Source organism: Onychomys torridus, chromosome 6, assembly GCF_903995425.1.
Source record: "Onychomys torridus chromosome 6, mOncTor1.1, whole genome shotgun sequence".
Lineage (NCBI taxonomy): Eukaryota > Metazoa > Chordata > Mammalia > Rodentia > Cricetidae > Onychomys > Onychomys torridus.
Genome location: NC_050448.1, coordinates 59,411,764 through 59,436,001, shown reverse-complemented (window position 1 = coordinate 59,436,001; position 24,238 = coordinate 59,411,764). Strand labels below are relative to the sequence as shown.

The following is a 24,238-nucleotide window of genomic DNA, read 5'->3' as shown; positions in this document are numbered from 1 at the left end:
ATTAAGGGTGTGCGCCACCACTGCCTGGTGTGGTCAGATATTAAAATGACTACACCAGTTTGGTTTTAAGTCCATTTGCTTGGGATTTTTTTCCATCTTTGATATGCTGTCTTTCCTTGATGTTAAAGTGTGTTTTCTTTATGGTGAAGAAGGATGGATCCTATTTCCTCATCCATTGTTAGTTTTATTAAAGAATTAAGACCACATAAAGTTGAGAGGTATGTTTGCAGTGTTTGTTGATTTCTGTTATTTTCCTATAAGTTTATTTTTATTTATTTATTTTTATTTTATTTATTTATTTAAGTGTGTGTGTGTGTGTGTGTGTGTGTGTGTGTGTGTGTGTGTGTTTGTTTCCCCTCTTTTGACTTACTGGTCTGGTATTTATTCCTGTATTTTTTGAATAAAGTTAACCTCTTCAGGTTGGACTTTTCTTTCCAGCCTCTTGTTTAAAGCTGGATTTGTATATTAATACTGATTGAATTCAGTCTTACCTGGAATGTCTTTCTTTATCCATCTGTAATGATTAACAGTTTTGTTTGGCATACTAGTCTGAGTTGGCATATGTGGTCTCCTAGATTTTGTAGAACATCTATCCAAACCATTCTAGGTTTTAGAATTTTCATTGAGTTGTCAGGTGATATTTTAATTGGTTAGACTATATGTTATTTGCTATTTTTCCCATGCAGCTTTTAATATTCTTTCTTTCTTCTGGACATTTAGTGTTTTGATTATTATGTACTGAAGGGACTTCCTTTTCTGGTACATTCTATTTGTTGTTATGCATGCTTCTTGTATCTTAATAGGCATCTCCTATTATAGATTATAATTTTCTTCTATGGTTTTGTTGAAAATATTTTTTGTGCCTTTGACCTAGATTTCTTCTCCTTCATCTATTCTGATTATTCTTAGATTATTTTTTATAGTGTCCTATATTCTCTGAATGTTTTGTGCCAGGATATTTTAGGTTTAACAATTTCTCTGACTGAGGTTTCCATTTCTTCTTTTGTGTCTTCAGTGCCTGAGACTCGTCCTTCTATCTCTTGTATTCTGTTGGTGAGGCTAGCCTCTGATGTTCTTCTTCAAGTTCCTAAATGTTTCATTTTAGATTTCTTTCAGTTTGGATTTTCTTTATTGATTCTGTTTCTGCTTTCAGGTCTTGAGCTGTTTTATTCATTTCCTTTTACTGTTTGTTTGTGTTTTCATAGATTTCCTTCAGGGATTTATTCATTTCCTCTTTAAGGACCCCTATCACATTCATAAAGGCTGTTTTAACATCTTTGTCTTGTGCTTCAGCTATGTTGCAATTCTCAGGACTTGTTGTAGTGGAGACATATTGTCCTGACTGTTATTGTGGTTTTATGCTGGTGTCTCAGCATCTGGGCTGGGGGAGACTGTGGTTCTAGGTGCTGATATTTTGTCTTGTCTCTGCTGAGTGGGTGGTTTTCTTCCCCCTTTGTTTCTTTTGCCCCCTCTTGATCTTAGAAGGGTGTGGTGGCTGTATGTTGCCTGGTAGGGGATTCTTTTGTGATACTAACAGCTGTGGCCACTGAGGGATCTGGTTAAAATGGTTTTCTAGGTAATGGAAGCTGACATTTAGAAATGATAGGAGTGGTTGCTGACCATGATCTTCTCAGTTCCCTAGGAATGGGGGCAGAGAGTGAGGAAAGGCCTCAATATGTAGTCTGTTACAGAACTAGGTATGATCCTGGGGGACTGGAATTGAAGGAGAGGAAGGAGTGGTGAAGATCTGCAATACAATAACAAATTTATTTAAAATACAAAATTCCTTTTTTGTTGACTTGAGGAGTTATCTGTGCTCAAACAATAACACATGAAGAAAAGCTCCCACGATCACATTGATGTGACAAGACAGAACACTCTGCACACCATCTGGGCAGTTGCTACTACAGAATCTACAAAAGTTGTTGAAATGCCATCATTTTCCCAGAAGCAGCATACATTGAGGTTAGAACTTTTAGCAATAAAGGAGCTAACTAGAACAAAGTTCATGTTAACAGTGAGATTGCCTCCCCCAAGGCTAAGTGGTCCCCAAGAGTAATAGGACAGTTGCTTTTGGGACTGAAAATGTCAGATGGTGGAAGTGCTGTGAAGGTGGCAGAGAAGTGCTGAGGTGCCATGCTGTGAGCAGTTCACAGCTGTCAGTCTCTGTGGGTGGTGAGAAAATGTGCCATAGAAGTTCATACACATATGCACTACATTACAGCAGCAAAAGCTGCTTGGGGAATTGGGTTAAAGCTGTGCCAGCTCTGCTTTTTGGGGGGATAATTTTCTAAATACAAATTTTCTAAAATAAGTGAGTTGGGATTGACTTAGATCATCCAAAATCAAAATAATAAATAAATTACTATCATTTATAAATATTACTACTATAAATACTAGTGGGAAAGGAGTAAAAAGTCTTGAAATGAGAAAAAAAATGATCTCCACTGGATTGGCAACTTTTTAACCTGAATTAAACATAAGCCATAATGAAATTAACAACAACAAATCATGAGGCAGAGGTAGACATGTGAGGTGAGATATGGAAATAATGCAGGAGGACATAGAACTATAGAGTCATAGATGCCAGTGGGACAACACTGTAAAAAAACATGACAACAGAAGTCAACATGAGAATAGAAGAGATACTACCTACATAATAGCAAATGACTTAGAGAACATGAATGAGAAAAGTGAGAGGGTAATATGTAATAGGAAAGAATATAAAACATCACAGAGAATGTTGTATATATGGACGACAGACAAGGAACTCTTTATACCTCTGGGTTCTTCAATGAACAATTTAGCAAATGGAAGACAAAAATATTCTCATATACAAGTTAAGAAGACTTTCCATAACTATGTGAATTAACATCTATTTTGACAATGGTATCTGGCTCAGAAAAAAAAATATAATGGAGACAAAGCCAAAAGTATTATTGGGCTCATATACTAGGAACTTTTACATAGTTCTAGAGACCAAAGACTGTTCTGGCATGGTTGGGTTCTGGGGAGGGCTTTCTTCCCTGATTGCAGAAAGGCAACATCTTACAGTGTCATCATGAGGCAAAGAGGGAGCCAGCTCTGGTGTCTGCACACATTAATCTCATTCTGTGGCCCTACTCTCATGGCCTCTTCTAAACTTAATCACAAAGGGCTCATCTTCAAGTAGCATCATTGTAGGTTAAAGCTTCAATTTTCAGTCCATAACAATTATCTGTGAGGGATGAAAATTCTATCATGCTCACACCCCTTCATGGGCACATTCAGAGGAAGAGGATGCTGAGCCTTTAGTGTGTCAAGAAAAGGAGAAAAACTTCCAAAATTTTATCTAGCATAATTTTCATTCAAGTACAAATGTCATAACACTACAAATTCTTAAGCATATAAGAACTCAGTATGCATAGTTATAAACTATTTTGTATAAAATACCATATTATAAACCAGATAAAACTGAGTAAACCCAATAATGACTGGAGAAATCAAGGCAAAAGAATCAGCATTTACCTAGGGTTCATTTAACCATAGGACACAGGCTACAACTAAGTTTGTTAGGTATGAAGATGATTTCAATGATAGTGTAGGTCTAGTAGGAACTACATGGGAAAGAGAGATGATAATTTTAGTCTTCAAATAATGAATGAAAATTTTCATCACTGATAAAATTACCATGAAGCATATAACAACCACTGAGGCAGAAGCAGTGTTTTAAAAACTCTCAACTGTAAAAAGGTTAGTGCCAGATGGATTCATCATAGAATTTTACCAGACCTTCGAAGAACTAAAACCAATACCATTGAAATTACTTTGTAAAATATAAAAGAAAGGCACTCTTCAAACTCTTTATGAAGTCAATCAGTATGATTATGATACCTAAAACCAGATAAAGATTCAACAAAAATCAATCAGAACTACAGGCCAATCAATCTCCCTAATGAATATAGACACAATCAACTATTTACAAACCATATTTAAGAACACTCAAAAGATCACTCCCTGTGATCAAGCTAGCTTCAGCACAGGGATGCAGGGATGGTTCAACATGCCTACATCAATGAACATGGCTTATCACATAAATAGACTCAAGGTCAAAAATGACATGAAATTTTCAATTAATGTAGAATAAAGAAACCCTTTGACAAAAATCTATCACCATCTTATGATAAAAAGTCCTAGAAAAATAATAATTAAAATACTGAGCATGTAGGTCATTCATGGAGAAGCAGCTCACCTGTGAATGAAGAAACACTGGGAGTATTTAAACAAGGTTGTTCTTGAGGAAAGATGATCCCACTCCAAACTAATGTAAAAAAAATTTCTTATTTTAGGGGGCTGTTTGAATGTTTGACTCTTATCTCACTTAAACTATTTCTGACTGATTAAATAGATGAAAATTGAATTTCATTATTTATATCCAACTTACACATTTTTCTATTTTTAACCTTGTTAACATCTGTATTCTCCACTTACATTGATTCTTTTTAAAAAAAAAATGGGTCTATCTTTAAAATATTCCTAAGATGACTTCATTTAAAATATGCTGCTCATTTTGGTAGTTTTTGTAACTTGTGGCACACTTTAACTGTCATAGATTAATAGAATTTATAAATCGATGTGCATCAGTTTGAGGCAGTGCACTCATCTGCATGTAGTTACACTTTGAAAAGAATTGTGAAAAAAAGTCCTTGGCTAATTCTCCCTTTACTAATATTCTATATTGATTTATTGACAAGAAAACTGTGGTAAGTAGGAAACTCTGATTATAAAGCAAATCTTTAACTGCCCTTGCTTTTGCTTTTTAACAGCATTACTAAAGAGAACACATGTAACAATTACTGCACTCTTGATCATAACACTCTGTATCTAGCTGTGAAACCAAGTATTATTCTTTTGAACAATTTATTGTGGCATTGGGCTAATGATTAAATGGCCCTACACATGGAAATTTCAGTTGTTTCTAGCCATGCCCTAAAGTCAATTTGAAGTTTTTTGACACTAGGAAAAGAGGCAAAACTCATAGTGTACAATGGTGTTGCCTAGTCTTCTATATTATTCTCGATCACTTCATGAATGTGTAGACAAAAATATTGATGGCTTGTCATATTCTACTCATGACAGATGCAGGCAATGGTACTCATGAAATAACAGGTTAATAGTCATTGAGTTAGCTAATTGGCTTAAATACAATTATTTGTGACAGAACCCAAATCCATCCATATTTACTCTGAGGCAAACATTGTGAACACACATATTAAAATCTGTAATCATTAACTCCCTTTCTAGAATAAGATTCCTAAATAACATTACTTAGAAGCTGATAACAAAAAACAGGCTGTAAAGGAGATATAATCTCTTTGGAAATTTTGATAATCCTTTCTTTAAATGCTTAGCCTTATACTTGCCTCATGATCCAGCAGTACAATTCAAATGCATTTGTTCACCAGAAATGAAGCTTGTGTTCTCCAGAAGCCTGAATGAAGATGCTTATAGTGTTTTCATTCAAAATCTTAAATACTGAAACCAGGCACATGTTGGGGATTTATACCGTACAGTGCACAGTAGTATTCTACTAGGAATCAGATGGCTCAGCAGGTAAGAGCACTTGCTGCTCTTTTGGAAGATCTGGGTTTAGTTCCCAGCATCCACAGTAACTAACTACTGTCTGTATCATGGAAAATCAGATTCATTCAGTTGCTGTGTGTAGCAGGCTCTCAGACTGCCAGCTCCCAAATCATGCCATGGAGACTTATTATTAGTTGTGTGCTCAGCCTTATCATATGCTTGTCCCACTTATGTTTCCTAGTGGCTCTATCCAGTAGGTCTGTATGAAGAAGATTATTGGACCATGGGCCTGAGTACCAGGTGCTTGGAAAGGTCTACACTTGGCTGTATCTAGCAAGGGGGAGGTTTTTTGCTCCTCCTCTTGGCATTCTCAGAAAAAGCCCTTTGGAATAAAGTTCTGGGCAGATGGATAAGGATCCAGTCCCTCTCAATGCTATCCTGTGTTTTCTGTCTTTCCTCTCATTGTCTAGGTATCTTTTTCTATCTAGTATTTCTCACTTCTCCCTACTCAAGAGTACCTTGGGTCATAAAAGTGAGGGCTGGTCCCCCACATCCTACTAGCTCTTATAACTTAATTTAACCTGTTTCTCTTCATCTATGTTTTTCCTTGGGGGCTTTTTACCTTTCTTTCATTCTATATGTCCTACTTTTCTGCTTTCTCCGTGTCCTGCTGGCTGGTCCCTCCCTAGCTGGCTGGACTCTGGCTGCTCCCTAGTCAGATGGCTGGATCCCCTTTTCTCTCTCCCTGCCAACCCTGCCTATCCCTACTATGCCTAGCTATTGGCCACTCAGCTTTTTATTAGACCAATCAGGTACCGTAGGCAGACAAGGTGAAACAGCAGCATATCTTTACATAGTTAAACAAATTCAGCATAAACAAATGTAACACATTTGTCTAGTTAAACAAATGTTCCACAACAGCTGTGCACATTCAGAGAATGAGAGTCTGTTATGGAACATTTTGTTTGGTTACAAATCATTGAAGACCAGTTGCCAGAAAACTGAAGAACTAGTTACTTACTTTTTTATGAGAACATAGATTCAGAAGTAACAAGTACTATGATTACTATAACTCCAGTCATTATTCTGTGTTCAAGGAAAAAAATAACAAAGTATATTCTGTCTGTCTTTTTTTTCTATCAGGAATTTCAATGCTCATCTAAGCTTATGAGCACATAATGCTATTTATATTGATAGAAATACATCATCTGTCACCATGGGAACTAGCATGGGAAAGATGCAAAGTCAGTGTTTAAACTGGGAACCTTGCAGCCTACCGATTTCCACAGCTCCATTACCAAGCAAGAATTGAGGCAGGGAACTGGCTATGTAACTGACCATGTCTGTGACATATAAGGATAAAAAAGAACTCTGTACCTCTAATTTGTGGCTCTGAGCGTGTGTCTATACAGAAGATATAAAGACACAGAAAAACAATAAAGGTGATTTCATACAATTCTGAAAGTCAACAGAAATGACTATCTGCCTGAACTGGATGTATCATAATAAGGCTATTAATATTGCATTCAGGAGAAACCTTCAAAACCCAGCTCTCTATTTAACCTGTTCCTATTCTCCAGATTATAAGCAATGAGAAATGTGAAAATGAGATATCTGCATAAACATTGTCCAAACACTGGGGTAAAACAGCAGAGAAATGTCAAATTCTAAGGTCAAAAATCTCAAAGACTTCCATTTAGTAGTTTATTCAATCCAACTTTCATGTTTGAATTTAATTTACTTTTGATTTTAATAAATTCAGTACTAGTCTTCTCATCTAGCTTGAGTGTGTAATCACAGTGAACAATCAATCCGTTGACTCTCTTCCGCTTTGTATTGCTGGGAATTCCCAATTAAGCAAGTCTGAAGAATGACTCATAAATAAAACATACACTTTGGCCCAGTCAGAAGTTGCTTTTGTATGTGATATTTGTGACAGATTTCACTTGCTGTCATGGCTCAAGGATGATAACAATTTTCATTTATTTGAAGGATGACATTTTATTTCTCTTTTTTTTTCTTGATATGAGGGGTCATTTAAGCTGAGACACTCAGGAAATGCCAAGAGCTTTGATGAGCTACATATGTAACCACAGTATGCATCACTATGTTTATTTTCTCTTTATCTTTTTCATTTCACCATAAGAAAAATCATGTCTAAGCTTACATACATAATACATTTCAGTTATTATATATTAATGTGCATACTTAGAATTATTTAAATGCATCTCCAAATAAACTATTTTCTACATCTAGAAATTTAAGCATGTCAAAAGCCTACCTATTTTCGTCTGTAATTTTTTCTCCAGTATGTTCATTACTGCCACCTTTATGGTTGGTCAAAATAATTTTTAGCCAGGGCAGAAATAAGTAAGATTGACCAGGAAGAACTTGACAGTTGTCAAATCTAGGTGATAAACATTACATTTTCACTTTATTCTTTAAGACAATTTCCTCATTAGGTAGTACTTAATAAAAGGAGAGAATATGAATATTATTGTCCAAATAGCAGAGATAATTTTTATCTAAGTTAGTTGAATTCTTCAATCATAGGATATGTACCTCCTATAAAAGTATAAAAGGTACAATTTTGTTTTATTTTTGCTAAATATTACCATTTACAAATTCTTCTATCTTAGAAACAAGTAAACCTGCCCTAGACGCCCAAGACTCCCTCCACCTGTGACCCCACTCTGCCTTCTCTGTACTGCTTTCACATGCACCACTGATCCTGTTTCCTCTCCTCCCCATTTCTAAGATGTGCTCTGCTGAAATCTTATTCTCTTAAATCATCATTGACTTCCATATTACCAAATACACAAACTAACTGTATCCTGGTCTCTGATCTACCATGAATATTTGGCGCTATCCTTCAAACACATTTTTGCAATTAACTTGAGGGCATCTGTGGCTCTTGGCCTTTCTCTAATCACACCAGATTTCCTTTATGCCATGTGCTGGGTACCTTTTCTTTCTGGCCTATATGTGTTGAGTTGCCCTAAATGTTTTTCCAGAACCCTCCTTTCTTCTTTGTGTACACTTACTGGCTACCTAATTCTAGCAAGTCCTTTGGTGTCATAAACACATCTGTATTTGTGCAGCTTCTCTCCTGTGATTTGAATACCCTAACTTATGACCTGTTAACAATATGTAACTAACATTTTCAAAAACTTGTTTTCTCTTTCAATCTTGACTTAACCCAGTGTCTCCCATTTCCATGAGTGGCCTCATCATTCATCAAGTTGGTCAGTGGAAGCTTGATTTTTCTATTTATTTTCTCTATAATTTTACTCAATCCATCAGTAGATCCTGTAGCTTCTTCCTCAATATAGACATGGAACTTGATGACCAGGCTCCCATAGGACCATACCACCTTACTCCTCCCTAATAGCCCTATAGCTCTATGGCCATCCATGTTTGCCCTCAGATGTTTATTGCATACTCCACAGTCAAAGGTCACTGTCTATATTATAAGCACTTGAAAAGTCCCTGCTGTTAATGTTCTGAGTTTACCTGTAATGCAGGCTAGTGTTCAAGTCTGTGTCTTGCCCAAGGAGCCCTAAGGTTTGGGGTTTCTTTACTTAATTCACATGGTTTGCCCAGTTAAAATTCTCTTAGGATTTTGCTAATTCATTTCTTTATAGACCTGTGCTAATCCTTCACAACAATGATTGTCCTTCTGTCTCCTTACCCAGCCTGCAGGTTATTAGATTTACAACCGCTGGCACATGTGTTTCATGTCCATGCTTACCTTTCAGAGGCCCACTTTGCTCCTGGAGTATAAGCCACATTAGGGCAGGAACTTGGCTTCATCCATAAGTTATTCTCAGTGTTGAGGCTAGCCTTTGGCTTGCCCTAGGCATCCCTAGGACACAGAACCATGAGTAGGCCAGAATCACTCCTATAAAGCACAGCAAGGCCAGTTTTCCACTCTGGGTCTTTCCTTTTAAAGTTAATCCTTTTTGCTTCACTACAAAGTGAAATTCAGTGTTTTCACAAAGAAAGTATTTGTTGTGTTGACATCTAACTCTCTAATTAGTGTGAAGAAGGAAATGTAGCTGGACAAACATTGCTCAGAAAGAGCTGTGTGGCTCTGCTTGTGAAATCCTGAGACATGAGCACTCTGATCATGGAGGGGAAAGGTAAGGTTGCACCATTAAACATGTGTCACGTGACACCAGGCAATCCTTGTTACTGCCAATGAGCCCACCTATGTAAAAGGTTCTGTAGTAGGCTTGGTCAGCAGAATTCAATTTTCCTTGCACAAAAGTAAAAACTCAGTTATTATGGAGTAAATTGAATATTGAACTCACATAAAAGCTAAAAAAAAAAAGTGATTTAAAATGTATAATAAGAGTTCTGTATTAGCTATTTGGATTTAGCATTTTCCAATGTGATTTAATTACCTAAGGTGTCTGCATAGAATTCTGACCAACACATTTAATACTATAAAACCTCTTGAATATTCATCCCCACAGACAAGACAGTTTGTATATCTGAATAAGAAATAAAAGTGTTTTAATATTGTCTTGTCCATTTTATAACTCTGATGAAAAACATGAATATGGGAAGTAAAAGAAAAGCTTATAGGAGAAATTTTTACTTTTTCAGACTTAAAAATCTTATTTTCTCACTGATTTACGATGTTGTTTTAAACTATACTCATCATAGTCTTGTAGATGGACAAATCTCCCCCACCCGCCTATTCCCAAATAATCAATCAAAGGCTCAATATTAATTACAAACTGTTTGGCCTATGGGTCAGGCCTATTACTACCTAGTTCTTATATCTTAAATTAACCTATTTCTATTAATTTATGTATTGTTACATGGCCAGTGGCTTACCAATACTTTCATATCTTGCTTCTGGCAGCTTGCTGGCATCTCCTTGACTCCACCCTTCTCCTTGTATCTCTCTTGGATTTCCCACCTGGATCTATTCTGACTTGCCATAGGCCAAAGCAGCTTTATTTATTAGCCAATGGGAACAACACATATTCAGAGTACAGAAAGACTACCCACAGCATAGTTGTGTATGTTTCAAATGCTAAGACATTTTAAATTTAAACTTGTAAGATCATAAAACCTCTATACATTAATGCACTGTACACTTGAATTAGGGTAGTGGCACATACCTCCTCAAGCACTTATCATTCCTTTATGGTAAAACATTCAAAATCCTCTCTACCAGGTTCTGAAAGGCACAGAACATTATAGCTTTGGTGGCCTTACTGTCCGTTGGAGGACCAGGACTCCTTACTATGGTCTAGCTCTAACTCAGTTCCCACCTCTTCTCATTTTACTGACAATTTAATGAAATCAACTTTCTTGTAGATGCCGCATTGATTGAAACCATATGACCATGTGGCACTTGATTTTCTGTACCTGGCTTATTTCACTCAACATAATGATTATTTCCATCCTTGTTGCTACAAGTATAAGGGTTTCACAGTTGAATATTTCTTTATCCATTCATCAGTTGCTAGATGCTAATGTTGATCGCACATCTAGGCCAATGTTAATTGTGCTGCTGTGAACATAGGAGTGTAGGTGTCGGCTACGTAAGGTGGCGTGTCAGGAGTAGGACTTGTGAATGTTTGGAGGACTGTGCCCATGCTAATTTGCTTACACATTAGTAGTGGGAGAGAATTGTTTTAGCCACATCCTTGCCATCACTTTCTCTCTCTAGTCTTGCACAGCAGTCCTTCTTCCTGTCACAGGCCAGGAGTCATTGAGATCTGGATTTGCCTTGCTGTGATGATTGGTGAAAGTGCCCATTTTCTTGCCCCTTTTGGCCATTTGACTTTTAGAAAAGTCGGTTTAGGTCTATTGCTCACTTTAAGGATATTCACGGGACCTGGAGAGGTGACTTAGAAGTTAAGAATAGTGACTGGTCTTCTAGAAGTCCTGGATTTCATTCTCAGAATCCACATGGAAGCTCACCACCATCAGGAACCCCAGTTATGGGTGATGCCCTCTTCTGACCTCCATGGACACCAGACATATACAAGGTGTGCAGACACACATACAGGCAAAACAAACATGTAAAATGAAATGATATAAAATGAAAGAGCCCATTGATGCTTGCTTCTGAGCCCATTATCTGATGATAGTTTGAGTATTTCTTGGCACTGTGTAGGTGGTAACTGTCTCCTTTGCTGAACAGAAGTATTTTATTTTGATGTAGTCCAAGGAGATTTTTGAAAACATATTTTGCATCATCAAATCCTTACTGTTGTAATTACATTTTTAAAAAAATCAAGTGATTTTTCTTTTATTAGCAATTGAAATGCTAAAATTTCTTCTGACAAAGTGAATGGATTTTAAGTCATTAAATTTTTTTTTCCAAACTCAAAAAAAGTCATTGAATATTTTGTCAGTTTGCCAAAATAATCAGCAAGCTGTTTGGAGGCTGTCACCTTTGCGGTATGAAGGGACCCCTTCACTCTTCCAGCAGCTGGTGTCTATCCCTCAAAAAAAAAAAAATCACATAGTTTTGGCAGCTAGATATGCTTTAAGACAGAGAGCTGCATATGTTGGGAGGTTCCTTTTAGTCTTCAGGTAACACCTACCTCCATTGTTTCTAACTGGACAATGCCCCATAGTTGTAATTCTTGGGTGTTTTAGAATTCAGCTCTCCTAGAGGTCACAGGCATGCAAAGTGACCTCCAGTGCAGGTGACCTACAAAGTAGACTCCATGTCACAGACGACTCTAAGACGACTGCTGTGCGTTCCTCATTTTGTAGCAATTAGTAGGCATAGAGAGACATATCAACAAGCCCAAGTCCCCCAGATGACATCCTCCCAGAAGCTCATATGAGGCATTTCCCAGCCAGAGGTGACTGACTCCACAGGAACTCTGGTCCTGTTCCCCTGGATGCCTGGACAGGCCCAAGCCTTTGGAATCTGTGTCTATCAGTGCTCTCATTCATGTGCACACCTTTGGCTCAGCGATTGGGAATGTCTGAGAAAGAAAATTGGACCAGGAAGCTTCGTAGATCTGTTTCATTTGGAACTTCCAGGGTCAGTGCTAAGAGCTGTTTGTTTAGTAGATGTGGACAGAGATGTTTAAAAATAGAAAATTCACCTAGGCTACTACTGGCTGTTGCCAAGCTCCCTTCCCATCCATCCTTCCAGTGCCCCTGACTGCCTCCTTGGGCCTGTGGTCTTTACTGGTGAAGCTCTCTACACAGTGGTCATTTTGCATGTAGAAGAGGAAAGAAAGTCAAAACTAAAATAAAGTTGTATTTTCAGAAAACTAGATGGTGGGAGTGAAAACACTCAGGTGGGTTACCAGTGAAGTAAATAGAGGACTGGAACTGTGACTCAACTGTAGAACATTTGCCAAGCTTAATGAGGCCGTGTGTGTGTGTGTGTGTGTGTGTGTGTGTGTGTGTGTGTGTGTGTATTGAAGGTATGACACACGTGACTCAACAGTGATGAGGAAAAACCTTGGTGACATAATATACAGGGAGAGGTGACATACTCAATCTGCAGTACTGATGACCTTGTTTTAAATGACCTGGATGATCTGTGATGACTTGGGCCTCACATGAGGGCTGCAGCCAGGGAAGGCCTTTGTATAACACCTCTATCACACAGCCAAGGGGCTTTCTGACATTCCAATACATAAGTATTGTTACCTTTTACTTAACTATATAGATTCAGTTGAAGTTCACCATCATTATTATAGATATTTACTACAAAGATATTGGCTACACACTATGACACTTTAAGGGCAAATTACCTAGAAATAAATTGTAGGTACAGAATAAAAAATCATTATCGGTATGTTCCTGTGGAATATGTTCTTGAGGAGTTGTTTAATAAAAACTCCAGTTACCAAATGGTGGCTTGATCTCATTTTTATTTCAATGATCAAATACAGATTATAAACGCATACATATATGTATATACACTTAGATAATACAGAAGACAGAGAGAGAGGAGAGAGACAGGGACCCAGGAGCAGAGAAGGAGCTCCCCCCTCATCCCTTACATTCAGCAACAGTAGTGTACTCACTAGAAAATAAAGACAGGTGAGTGGAAATAACGGGTTAAATGCAGTTATCATGGAGGAATGGAAATACATTGACTTCACTAATCTGTGTTTTCTAATCACATAATAATTCTGTCACATTTGCAATCTGTACAGTAAAATCAGTTTCATATCCAAATCTTACATTGAAAATTACTTCCTGTCCACTATTCATTTCCAATAAACATGTATCAACATGACATATTTTATCGTTAGCTCAGAAATAAACATACATCACATTTATTAACACTTGGCATATAGCCAATAAATTTATAACACTCAATAAAATAAACCACGAATGGTTAACTTTAATAAATTAAGTATGAAACAAAAATGTATTACTATGGAACAGGCATTAAATATATCTCCCCTAATAACCCCAAAGACACCCTAAGTTCAGCACCAAGAATTTCACATACTCTGGTTACCCTTATACAGTGACCACTCTATGTAGCACAACATTTCAAACTAGCAGTATCACATGACATTTTAAAATAAAAGGGATTGAGTCTCCAGTTCATCACCTACATAGCATTCCATTATTCTATCAGTCAGTGTAACTAGGGACGAGGAAAATCAATAACATATTTGCTTTGTGTAGAATGGACACATACGGGTTTTCAAATGCCTTTTAGAACAGTACAACTGAACTAAGAATCAGGATTAAATTAGGCAAATTTGTTTCTGGTACTGTCTTATTTTTGAGAATGATTTTGACTAGCATGCACTTTTCCCTGTTTTGTGAGACCTCCTGTCTCTATTGTATCTTAGGCTATGACTTAGGATGTAAGAAGTGCCACTATTTCCTCAGATTTCAATAGCAGTGTGAGCACCCAAACAGCTGTTCTCCTGGAAGGCTGGGGAGAAAAGGGAAACAGGAGAGAGCCACAACCAGCTACCACTAACGAAACTTTGCGTGAGCATTTTAGCAGACTACCACAACTGTGGAGTGATAGGCAAAGGGCCTGCTGTTGACCTGAATGATAACACCAGGCATCTGAGGTTGGCAAAAGTGTTGGACATCACATTATTCAGCACAGAAACAGTCTGGTCCAGGTTGATTAACAGCTACATCACTCCAAAGAATATCCAACTGTGGCTACCAAGCTCCTGCGAGGTACCACTTTGGCAACAATAAAAACATCAACTATCTTTACAATCTAAACCAGTGAACCAGCACCTTCCAGAGTGACACACACATAGGCTACTGGAATACCATTACTCCGAGTTGTTCTTAGCCTATTTCCTTAAGGAAACATTAACTCTTCCACATCTAAAGTAGCATTTTATTCCTTTTGATATGCATGATATCTTTTTGCTGTTATTATGGAACTTACTTTGATGTAAGAGTTTTATTTTTCATTATTATAAATATCTATATCAATATTTGGTACTTTTAAAGGAAATATGAAAAAGTCTCATTTCTTAAGCAGGCAAATACATTAAGATAATCTTACCAGGTTCTTCCCTCTGGAACTCAGACTGCCACATTACAGAACTGGATGTTCACTCACTGTCCAATGCTCTGTTTTATTTTTGCTACAGCAGAAGGGGAAATTTTATTGAACTAGATAAATTCTATACAGATTAAATACAGGTTGTTGTAAGTTGGTAAAAACTTTTTATTTACTATATAAACATACTCATCCTAAATCATATTTGAGGGAATGACATTTTGGGCCACTGGGAATATCTTCACTTGTCACTTAATTCTCTTCAGAAACAATCTTAAAAAACAAATAAACAGTATTCAGGTGTCTTCTCAGACGGTCCTTTTCCTGGCAGCACTTGACTGTGATGGGTACATCAAAGAAGGACCAGAAGACTGAGTTCTTGTGTATGCTAAAAATGTATGCCAAATAACTACTGTCCTGCTCACCCCACACTGATCTCAAGTCCATGAAGTGGGCACTGTGGTAAATAATATGATAATGAATATTTGCTGAGTCCTTATGTTCCAAATACTTCACATGAGTTAACTGATATCATCCATTTTGCATGATTTAAGAGCTAACAGCAATAACAAATACAACACTGTAGAAAGTGGCCATGGGAGAGCCACACCTTTGTCTGATCTTCCTTTTCATTCCTTACAATGTGCAAAACCTTTTTATCTCTACCTATTTACTTCAGCACAAGAAGCCTATATGAATCTATTCTAGCAGGCTTGGTTGTTCATGGGAAATCACACAAATTCCAGTCCTAAATCCCATAACTCACACTGCTGATAATCTTTCAGTGGCAACTTCTGGCAGTATCAAAGGCTTCTAGCTTCATCTGTGGATGTCTGTCATGTGATTTGATATGCTCTGTAATACTACAAAGCAGTGCATGACTTCTGTTTTGTGCACATTCTATAGTTGGGTTTCACATAATCTGCTGGCTTTGTTGACACTAAGATGAACATACAAAATCCCATGAATCCTCACTTCATTTTATATATGTAAGGAGGTCTAGCATCTGGAGGCACTAAGAAAGGAGCATGTCTCACCAACAGTGCATGATTTACACCCTGGGAGTATCAAACATTTGCAAGGTTGAAGTCAGAAGTCAGCCACAGTCTCTGAGGTCACAAAGGTCTCAAGGGAGACAATGGGTTTTGGTCCCACGACTCATATGTTAGCTGTATGGCAAGTTATTTTGGACTTTCTAAGCCTCAGTATTTTTTATCTGCACAATAAAGCTAATAACACCTACCCTGAATCGTTGTTACAAAATTGACAAATTATACTTGTAACAGCAGAGATGACATAAGAGCTTAGTGAACAGTAACAACTACGCTTCACATCGATTGTCTCTGCATTGCATTATTGCCTACAGCAGCATTACAACAACTGGTCTGTTTTAAGAGATGACCAGTCCAGTATCGGACCAGTTCATACTGGGAGAAGAAGTCAAATAAATATAAATAAATACAAGTTCTTCAATATTTTTCCAAATTTACTTTCTTATTCAGCTGCCTCTAAGTACAAGTTGAAACAGTCTAGAAGGTGGGAGTTGCCTTCATTTATCTTTATACCTTTAGTCTAGAAAGAATTTTGATAATGACCCTGAACCCCTATGAAATTTTCACAACTACTATATAAGACACCACTACCATCAAACTGGTGGCTTTTGGTGTTAAGCAAATAATGAGCAAATTGAAATCAAACTTAGAAAGAAAAATTTCAGAAGTGAGCCCATTATAGAAGTGGCTTCGATTGTCAGGTAAGTCCCACACAGGCAACACACACTGAGACTAAACCATAAGGCCAAGTTCTTAACTAAAGTGACTTTACTGACGAAAGCTCTGAGGCCTTAACTGATTGCAATTCTAACTTGCATAGCAAGATGCTGCTCTGAGCTGAAAACTCATGTTAGATGGCACATGTCCATACTCCCCAGGGACCCTTAATTCCCAAACTTCAATGGAGAAGCATAAGCTTCCAGGGACTGAATCATTCCTATGACTGTGGTACCTAGATGGCATCCTTCCATCGGTGGGGTCAAACATGCTATAAAAAGACACAGAACTCAGTGACAGTGACCACAGACCACCCCACTTCAGGAATGATTAGGACATGATAAAGCTTCATGCATCTGGATTGTCCCAGCAATCCGACTGGCTTCTTGTCTGAGGCAGTTGATCTACACTTCAGATAATTGCTTCCATTGATTAAACTGTGAAGTATCTCTTTCATGCTCCACAGAAGTTCCTGCAGGTAATTAAAATAGATTCTTCTAACCAGAAATAATAAGATGAATGGTTTTAAATCCATGGGTAAAGTTGGTGAACTGATAAATCAAGAACCGGAATTGTCAAAATACTTTTGAGGGCAGAGTTCTGCTCGGAGGGCTCCACGGAGGGTGTATCTCACTTTCAAGGAAGGAATGACGCTTCTTTTGTTTCCGTTCAATCCTTTCCTGCCTTTCTTTCTTTTCCTAAAGGAAAAAAAAAGATAAAAGAAAAAACAAAAAACAAAACAGAAAACTCTAAGTTTATATACACTAAGCGAACTTGTTATTGAATTGGATTGCTGGAAGAAAATAATTCATTATAAGATCTTTGTATACAATTTCTTGATTAGTTATGAAGAAAAAGTAGCTAGGGAATATTGCTGATTTGTATGAGCATGGACAAATTTACTATTAATAGGTATTAATGTCACATTTTGTTGGTTTGCTTGGTTTTTGAGGCAGACACTCATAAGCTTCATCTAGCATCACAATCACTGTAGTCAAGGAGGACCTTGAACTGTAATCCGCCAGCCTCCTCTTCCCTACTCATGGGATTAAAAGCATGAACCGCCATGCCTGACTTCACTTTTTTAAATGTTGAAAGTTACAGTAAAAATATCCAACTAGCTATGGAAGTTTACCCTTACAGTACTCAGGAGGCTCAGGCAGGAGGATTGCTATGGATCACAGGCCAGCCTGGGCTACAGAGTGAGTTCCAGACAGCCTGGGCTACAGAGTGAGACCATGTCTAGAGTAGACATTGAGGATGATGATAGGAAATGAAAGAGAGGAAGAACAGAAGAGAGGAGGCTTAACAATGTGACAGTCGTTGAAATCAGAGGCACTTGGTGCACGCGTGATCCAGCCCTTGGGAGGCTAAGAGAGGAGGATCGTAAGGTGGAGGCCGGCTTTGTCTACACAGCAAGACTCCGCTTCAAAAACTAAAAGTGAAAATGGTTGAGTATGCAGTTTTATAACAAACATCATGACTATAAAAAGACAGTGGTGACCTTCAGAGGACGAATTTCCAGGAGACCTGCAAGAGTCACGTCTGACTGTGGATAGATTCTTGAAATACTAGCCTCACCTTTTATTTTTTATTGCGCTTGAGTACATTTTAAAAGAATATGTTGCCCTTTCTGTGATTTTTTTTTGTTTAATTATTTGATTTACCTAACTGAATGGATAACAGTACTTTTAATTTTCATTAGTTTGAATATTTTCAAATATAAATATTGTTTTGTGTGATTCTGTTTACACTGTTCTTAGTGTTAACTTTTTCACAATGTATGAAGAAATAATTCAACTACAGGAAACTGTGGAATATAACAACAGGTGATCACCAGTGAGCACAACCCCAACTCTGGAGGCTGTGTTAGCTGCCTCATTACATCTCCCCTTTCCCAACCTTTTGGCAGTGTTTACATACGCTCAATTTCACCAAACAACCATTTATTCCCATAGTGGCTGGAGGAACTGATTTGCCCATCAGCATCTGCACTGAGCTCTGGATTACTAGAAGTTAATAATGCTTTTCAGTTTGATAGCACCCCTTCATTCCCGGGAGACTGGAAGAACAGTGTTACATTTTCTTTCGGTTTGTCCAATTGCTTGGAACTTCCTATTTATTGCATTAGTCCTTTTGGCATTTTTTTTCTCTGCTATGAAGCAAAGCTTTGGAGTCTAAATATCAAAGGAATTACCCAATAGCAATTCGGCTGCCACCACTAATTCGTGCTGCTCCTCACACACCACGCTCCTACATAAAGAGGTTTGCAGGTGTTGATGGAGCTCCTTTCTTCTGGCACCAGGCAGCCTTGATTTTTGTTTCTTCATTCAAATGTCAAGCACTCAGCTTCTACTTGGGGTCAAACACAAAGGGCTTATCAAATCCAAACACACACACACACACACACACACACACACACACACACACACACAGACACAGACACACACACACACACAGACACAGACACACAGACACACAGACACACACACACACAGACACACACACAGACACAGACACAGACACAGAGACACACACACACAGACACACACACACACACACACACACACACACACACACACACACACACAGAGTTTCTGTTGCCCAGAAAACTTTCAAAGCGGACAGGTGAGAAACAAGTAAATTAATACCATAGGATCCAAAATTGGGTGAGTTTCTCTGAAACAAAGAGTCAAAGGGTCACGTGCTTCCACTGAAGTGTAGATTAAAGGAATGTCAATCTAAAGGGACACGCAGTGGAAAGAGAAAACATCTGTAGATTCAGTGGGAGAAAAGGTTTCAAGCAAAGAGGCCTGAAGTGTATCACAGCTCAGAAGGAGCTGGGGAAAAGCTGGTGATGCTAGAAGAAACAAAGAGGAGCCACTGTGACCAAGGCTTGGGGGAAGGGACCGGGGCCCCAGATGAGAAAAGGACACCAGTAACAGTAGGCCATGGTAACATCCAGAATCCAGGCAAAACACTGCAACTAGGGACATAATCAGGGAGGAGGGCAGTCGGAGAACACAGAAGGAGGTTGTTTGTGTGTGTGCATGCGTGTGTGCATGGGGGTGTGTGCGCGCTCTACCATCATACTGGGACAGTGAACCAAGCATTGTGTTATCAGGTGGCTTGGTAAAACCCAGAACTTTTCTAGCCTGGCTTTGGTTGTGCTGGCGACAGGGACAGGGCAAGGGTGGAGGGGGCTGTAAAGAGTGAGGAATCCCCGAAATTAAGAAAAGCAGAATATGAGGGACCAGAGTTGGAAGGAGATGCTGAGTAGAGATTGAAATTACTTCGTTTTTATTTCTGATTAATTTCTATGACACATGAGGCATAATTCAAGGAGATAGAAAGAATGCAGCTTCACAGAGGGGTGGCATGATATGTTTCTATTCTATTGCTCCAAGAGAGGATAGTGGCACTTCCTATTATTGTTGAAGTCATGTTTCTACATTATTACAGCAGGTGAATCCGAGCCTCTTCTCATTTATACTTCTTTTGAGTAAATGTGCATTTAGGGGTTAATCCAAAGTCTACACATTCATCTAGACACATTTTACTTAGTGTCTGAACAGCACTTGCTCTTCCATCCTGAAACTTGGATTGTCTCTCTGTTTCTCTGCTAAGAACAAACGTTTTGAAGTTCCTCCTGTATGTGTTTCCTCACATTGCTCAGAAAAGCAGCAGTTTCCATGAGACCCTTAGACAAGCCTGTCTCTGTAGGCTGATGGCTTGGGGAAGACACAAGTGGATGTTGGCTGTCTGCATCATTCATCAGTACACATGAGGACTGAGAAGAGTCATGCAAACAGTATGGCAATGTGAGATTTCCATTCGCAGACAATATTCACAAGGCAAGAGAAGTGAGGAGAGGTCTTAAGGTTCATAGCCTTGCTCCATGAGAGGGTCTGAATGCTTGATGCTCCTCCTGAAGCAAAGGGGATGTTTTAGAACCTTCCAAAGGAAAAGCTGTCTTTAGTTCACTTGATCCAGCCATGCTTCTTTTTCTCCAACCTACCTTCTACCTGAGACAAGTGTGACCTTACTAGGAGGATGCTGAAAAGCCAGGAGTAGAAGTAGACAGCCATTCCCCTCACTATCAGGCATCAGGAGTCAACAATGTCACCATCAAAACAACTACAAGAATTTAGAGAGGTGTTCCATCAGTTGTGGGCATCTGGGCTCCCGTCCTTCCCTCCCCGCTTTCACCACACTTTCTTCTGCCAGCAGAGAGTATAAAGTAAAAAATGGGGAAGATGGAGAGTGGGTCACCAGTGTGGGATCTGATCCTGCTCTGGGAAGCACTCCAGATGAAGTCCTACTGCAGGAGGCAGTGTGCCAGCTGTCAAGACTTTGCGGAATGGACTGATGAGAACGGGAACACGCCAACACACTGTTCCACACATAATGACAAATGATACTAGTTTTTCACAACCAGGACTCTGCTGACTCGGAGAGAATGGATGTCTTTATATCACCATTTTAAGGTCATTCCTATCCAAGATCTTTGTGCTGCATTTCCTCAAGTCTTGACCTGCAAGAGAGTTCTACAGAGTTCCTTAGGTTGGTCCTACATGATTATTCACTTTGCACCTCAATGTTGTATAATGGACCACTTTTAAGGAGTTTAACTTGGTCTTATGTGCTCTAGGAAGTGCCAATTCTAAAATGTATATGATAAACAGGGAAGCACAGTGAGAAACACTGTGGAAGAGGGACTTTGATGGGGAAACATGCAGATCCACACATGACACGTGAAACCTCGTGAGGAAACTGACCAGTACTAGAGAAATTACATATATAATGAGACTGAGCAATGGGGCACAAGGTCAAGAAACAGAACCCCAAATGCAAGGATCTATTGTAAAGATGAGCTCTAAACCACCAGGAAAAGATGTGATGGTTTGTAAAACACACATCCTGGGAAAGTTAAGTTGCAATCAAATTTCTCATCATGTAAGAAAATAACTTGAAGGCAGAGAAAATGCTAAGACACTGAGATATTGGAGTTGTAAATGAATGAAAGACCCAACAGCTCCAACAATGGGGAAGGGCTTTTCACCTGGTTTGAGACTCAGAGACCAAGAGAAAAGGCAGAAATCCAAAATAAAGTGGAATTGGCACGCCTGCGACACTAGAAATGAAGTTGGGAAAGCAAGAACGTGTAAACATTGCCTCTTCCATTAGAAATGATGGGGATCCTTACTAAAGAGACTTTAGAAGTCAGTGCGACAGAGACAATCCAACAGAAAAGTGTGTGCATCTATGAAGTGAAAACTTACAGACTACCCATTAGTAACACATATTTATAAGAAAAAACACACTCAAGTTCAGGCTGAGGTATGCAAGTCAAAAAATACTCTGAATTATGTTTTTAGATGGCAGATTGAGATGAATCCTGTTAAGTCAGATTTTAAAAAAACTGCTAAAAGGATTTTGGAGAAATTTTATATGAACTATTCATAAGATGTCATCTTCTTTTACAGAGTATAATATTTATGGGTGTTATTTATTTAAAACTAACAAAGTGTTTTAAAATAGAAGACTATATTTTGTTTGACAGTACCAGAAATAACCTGTTAACATATATAAATTAAAACCAAATAACTATTACTCAACCCTCTAGTAAAGGGCAGCTGGATATTGTACCTTCCAACTTCAATGTCGATCCTCTCATTGGACAATGTCTAATAAGACCCTTTTTCCAGATCATCAGCAACATCAAAAGAGTCTAAGACATGGAGTAAGTTCCTCACCATTAGTGTCAGTGCTACAGCATGCAATGACTGATTCCGCCGAGAAGCCTCTGCGCCCTCAGTGCACCTGTCTGCCTTCTAGGGCGTCAGAGGCGAAAAGCACAGAAGGAAGAATGGGCATGATGGGAAGGGACTGAGGCGGGGATGCAGGCCTAGAACATGACAACTGGTGCAAGCTCAGATGCTTCGGTCAACCTCGGAGGCATGGACAGAAGAGAGGCCTTGGGGGAATCTGATCTGCAGAAGGCTGAGCTCAACAAGGCAGTCTCCAGGTAGAACAGAGTGAGAATACAAAGCAGAAAAGGAATAAAGAGCCAGGTAAGAAGGAAGTTCATCACACGCAACACCTACCAGCCACTTTTCGTATTCACTGATGGCTTGCTTGTCTTTGTCTTTCTTCTCCGCTCTCTTCAGCTCTTCCTTTCTTCTCTCGTTTATTTTCTCCTTTTCCTTTTGCTTGAGAAGGGCTTCCTTTTTTTCACTCCTGTGTAGGAGAACATGAAACACTGGGAAGTTAAAGGAGAATGTACACTAGAGATGTCCTAATGTAGCTTTGGAAGCAATGAGATTGAGTAGACCTGTAAGCAGGAGGTCCTAGGAAAGCCTCAAGTATTAGCTTGAAACCACCGAACTGCGAGTCATGCAGGATTACCATTTCTCAAAAGCAGTTAGACTGTCTTTCTTTTTCTCAGCGACTGTTTCTTCTTCTTTCTGTTTCTTTGCTCTTTCATATTCTTTCTCCTTCCTGGTCTTCTCTTTCAGGTATTCCAGCTTTTTTTCTTTCCATTTTTCAAATGCCTAAAAGAGTTCAGAGTGTTTTTCTTACTTGCCACGACTTTTCTGGGGTCAGTAAAAGTACAGTGGATCCTTCATTCAAGCACAAGTGCCGCGAACAACTCCAGTCAGAGTCAGGGCCTGGGTACTCACCTGCAGGGCCTCGCCTTTCCTCACGGCATTCTCTTCTTCTGTTTTCTTCTTGTTCTTTTCCTCCAGCCTCTTTTTTGCAGCTATTTTCTTTGCTTCCTTTTCTTTCATAGCCTTCCAGGCCTCAAATGATGCTAATGCTTCCTCTCTCTTAGCAGCTCTTTTCTATTTTGATTAAAAAAAATGGCAGATGTAAATGTGTCTAGACACGAGTCCAGGCCTAGACACAGACACACAAATATATATTTGTCTTTAATCTCTCAACAGTTGCCATACAAAGAAGTTACAAAGCAGGTAATCTATTTAGAATTACTTGGACAAGTTAATCTTCAAAAATTATTGACTGCCCTTTAGAATGTCAAAGCACTAATCAGGTGTTGACCTATTTTGTATTCATGAAAAAGAAGCATCTATTGACTTTGGAAATATGCTACATAAGTGTTTTCAAAATGAGCTACAACAGGCTGACTGGTACTGTAAAATGTTTAGTAAAAAAAATGATGAAAGTTAAAAGATTTTAAAGCAAGGTAAGTTTCCTAAGGCACATAGTGGGTACAGGTATCTGGTTTGAACCCCATTTTGATAGGAAAGCATGACATTCCTCTAACATGATCATATACCAAATGTCAACTAAAGAAATCACACTGTAAAACATGTAGGGGCAGTACTGCAGCTATGTTACAAACTTATTCTCTAAGCCCGTTAAGGCCAATATTTAGAAGACATCATGGAGG

General features: G+C 38.6%; 1 protein-coding gene across 1 annotated transcript in view; it reads right to left on the bottom strand.

Moving 5' to 3' along the window:
- Nucleotides 1–13,412: 13,412 nt before the first annotated feature.
- The window catches only part of Map9 (microtubule associated protein 9), a 30,210-nt gene continuing 19,384 nt past the window's right edge, over nt 13,413–24,238 (bottom strand). Inside the window, exons 11-14 of the mRNA XM_036189445.1 lie at nt 23,508–23,669; nt 23,233–23,378; nt 22,932–23,064; nt 13,413–17,522 (exon numbers count right to left, since the gene is read on the bottom strand). Coding sequence (XP_036045338.1) covers nt 17,400–17,522; nt 22,932–23,064; nt 23,233–23,378; nt 23,508–23,669 — 564 coding nt within the window. The 3' untranslated portion in view covers nt 13,413–17,399. The remainder of the gene's footprint in view (nt 17,523–22,931; nt 23,065–23,232; nt 23,379–23,507; nt 23,670–24,238) is intronic.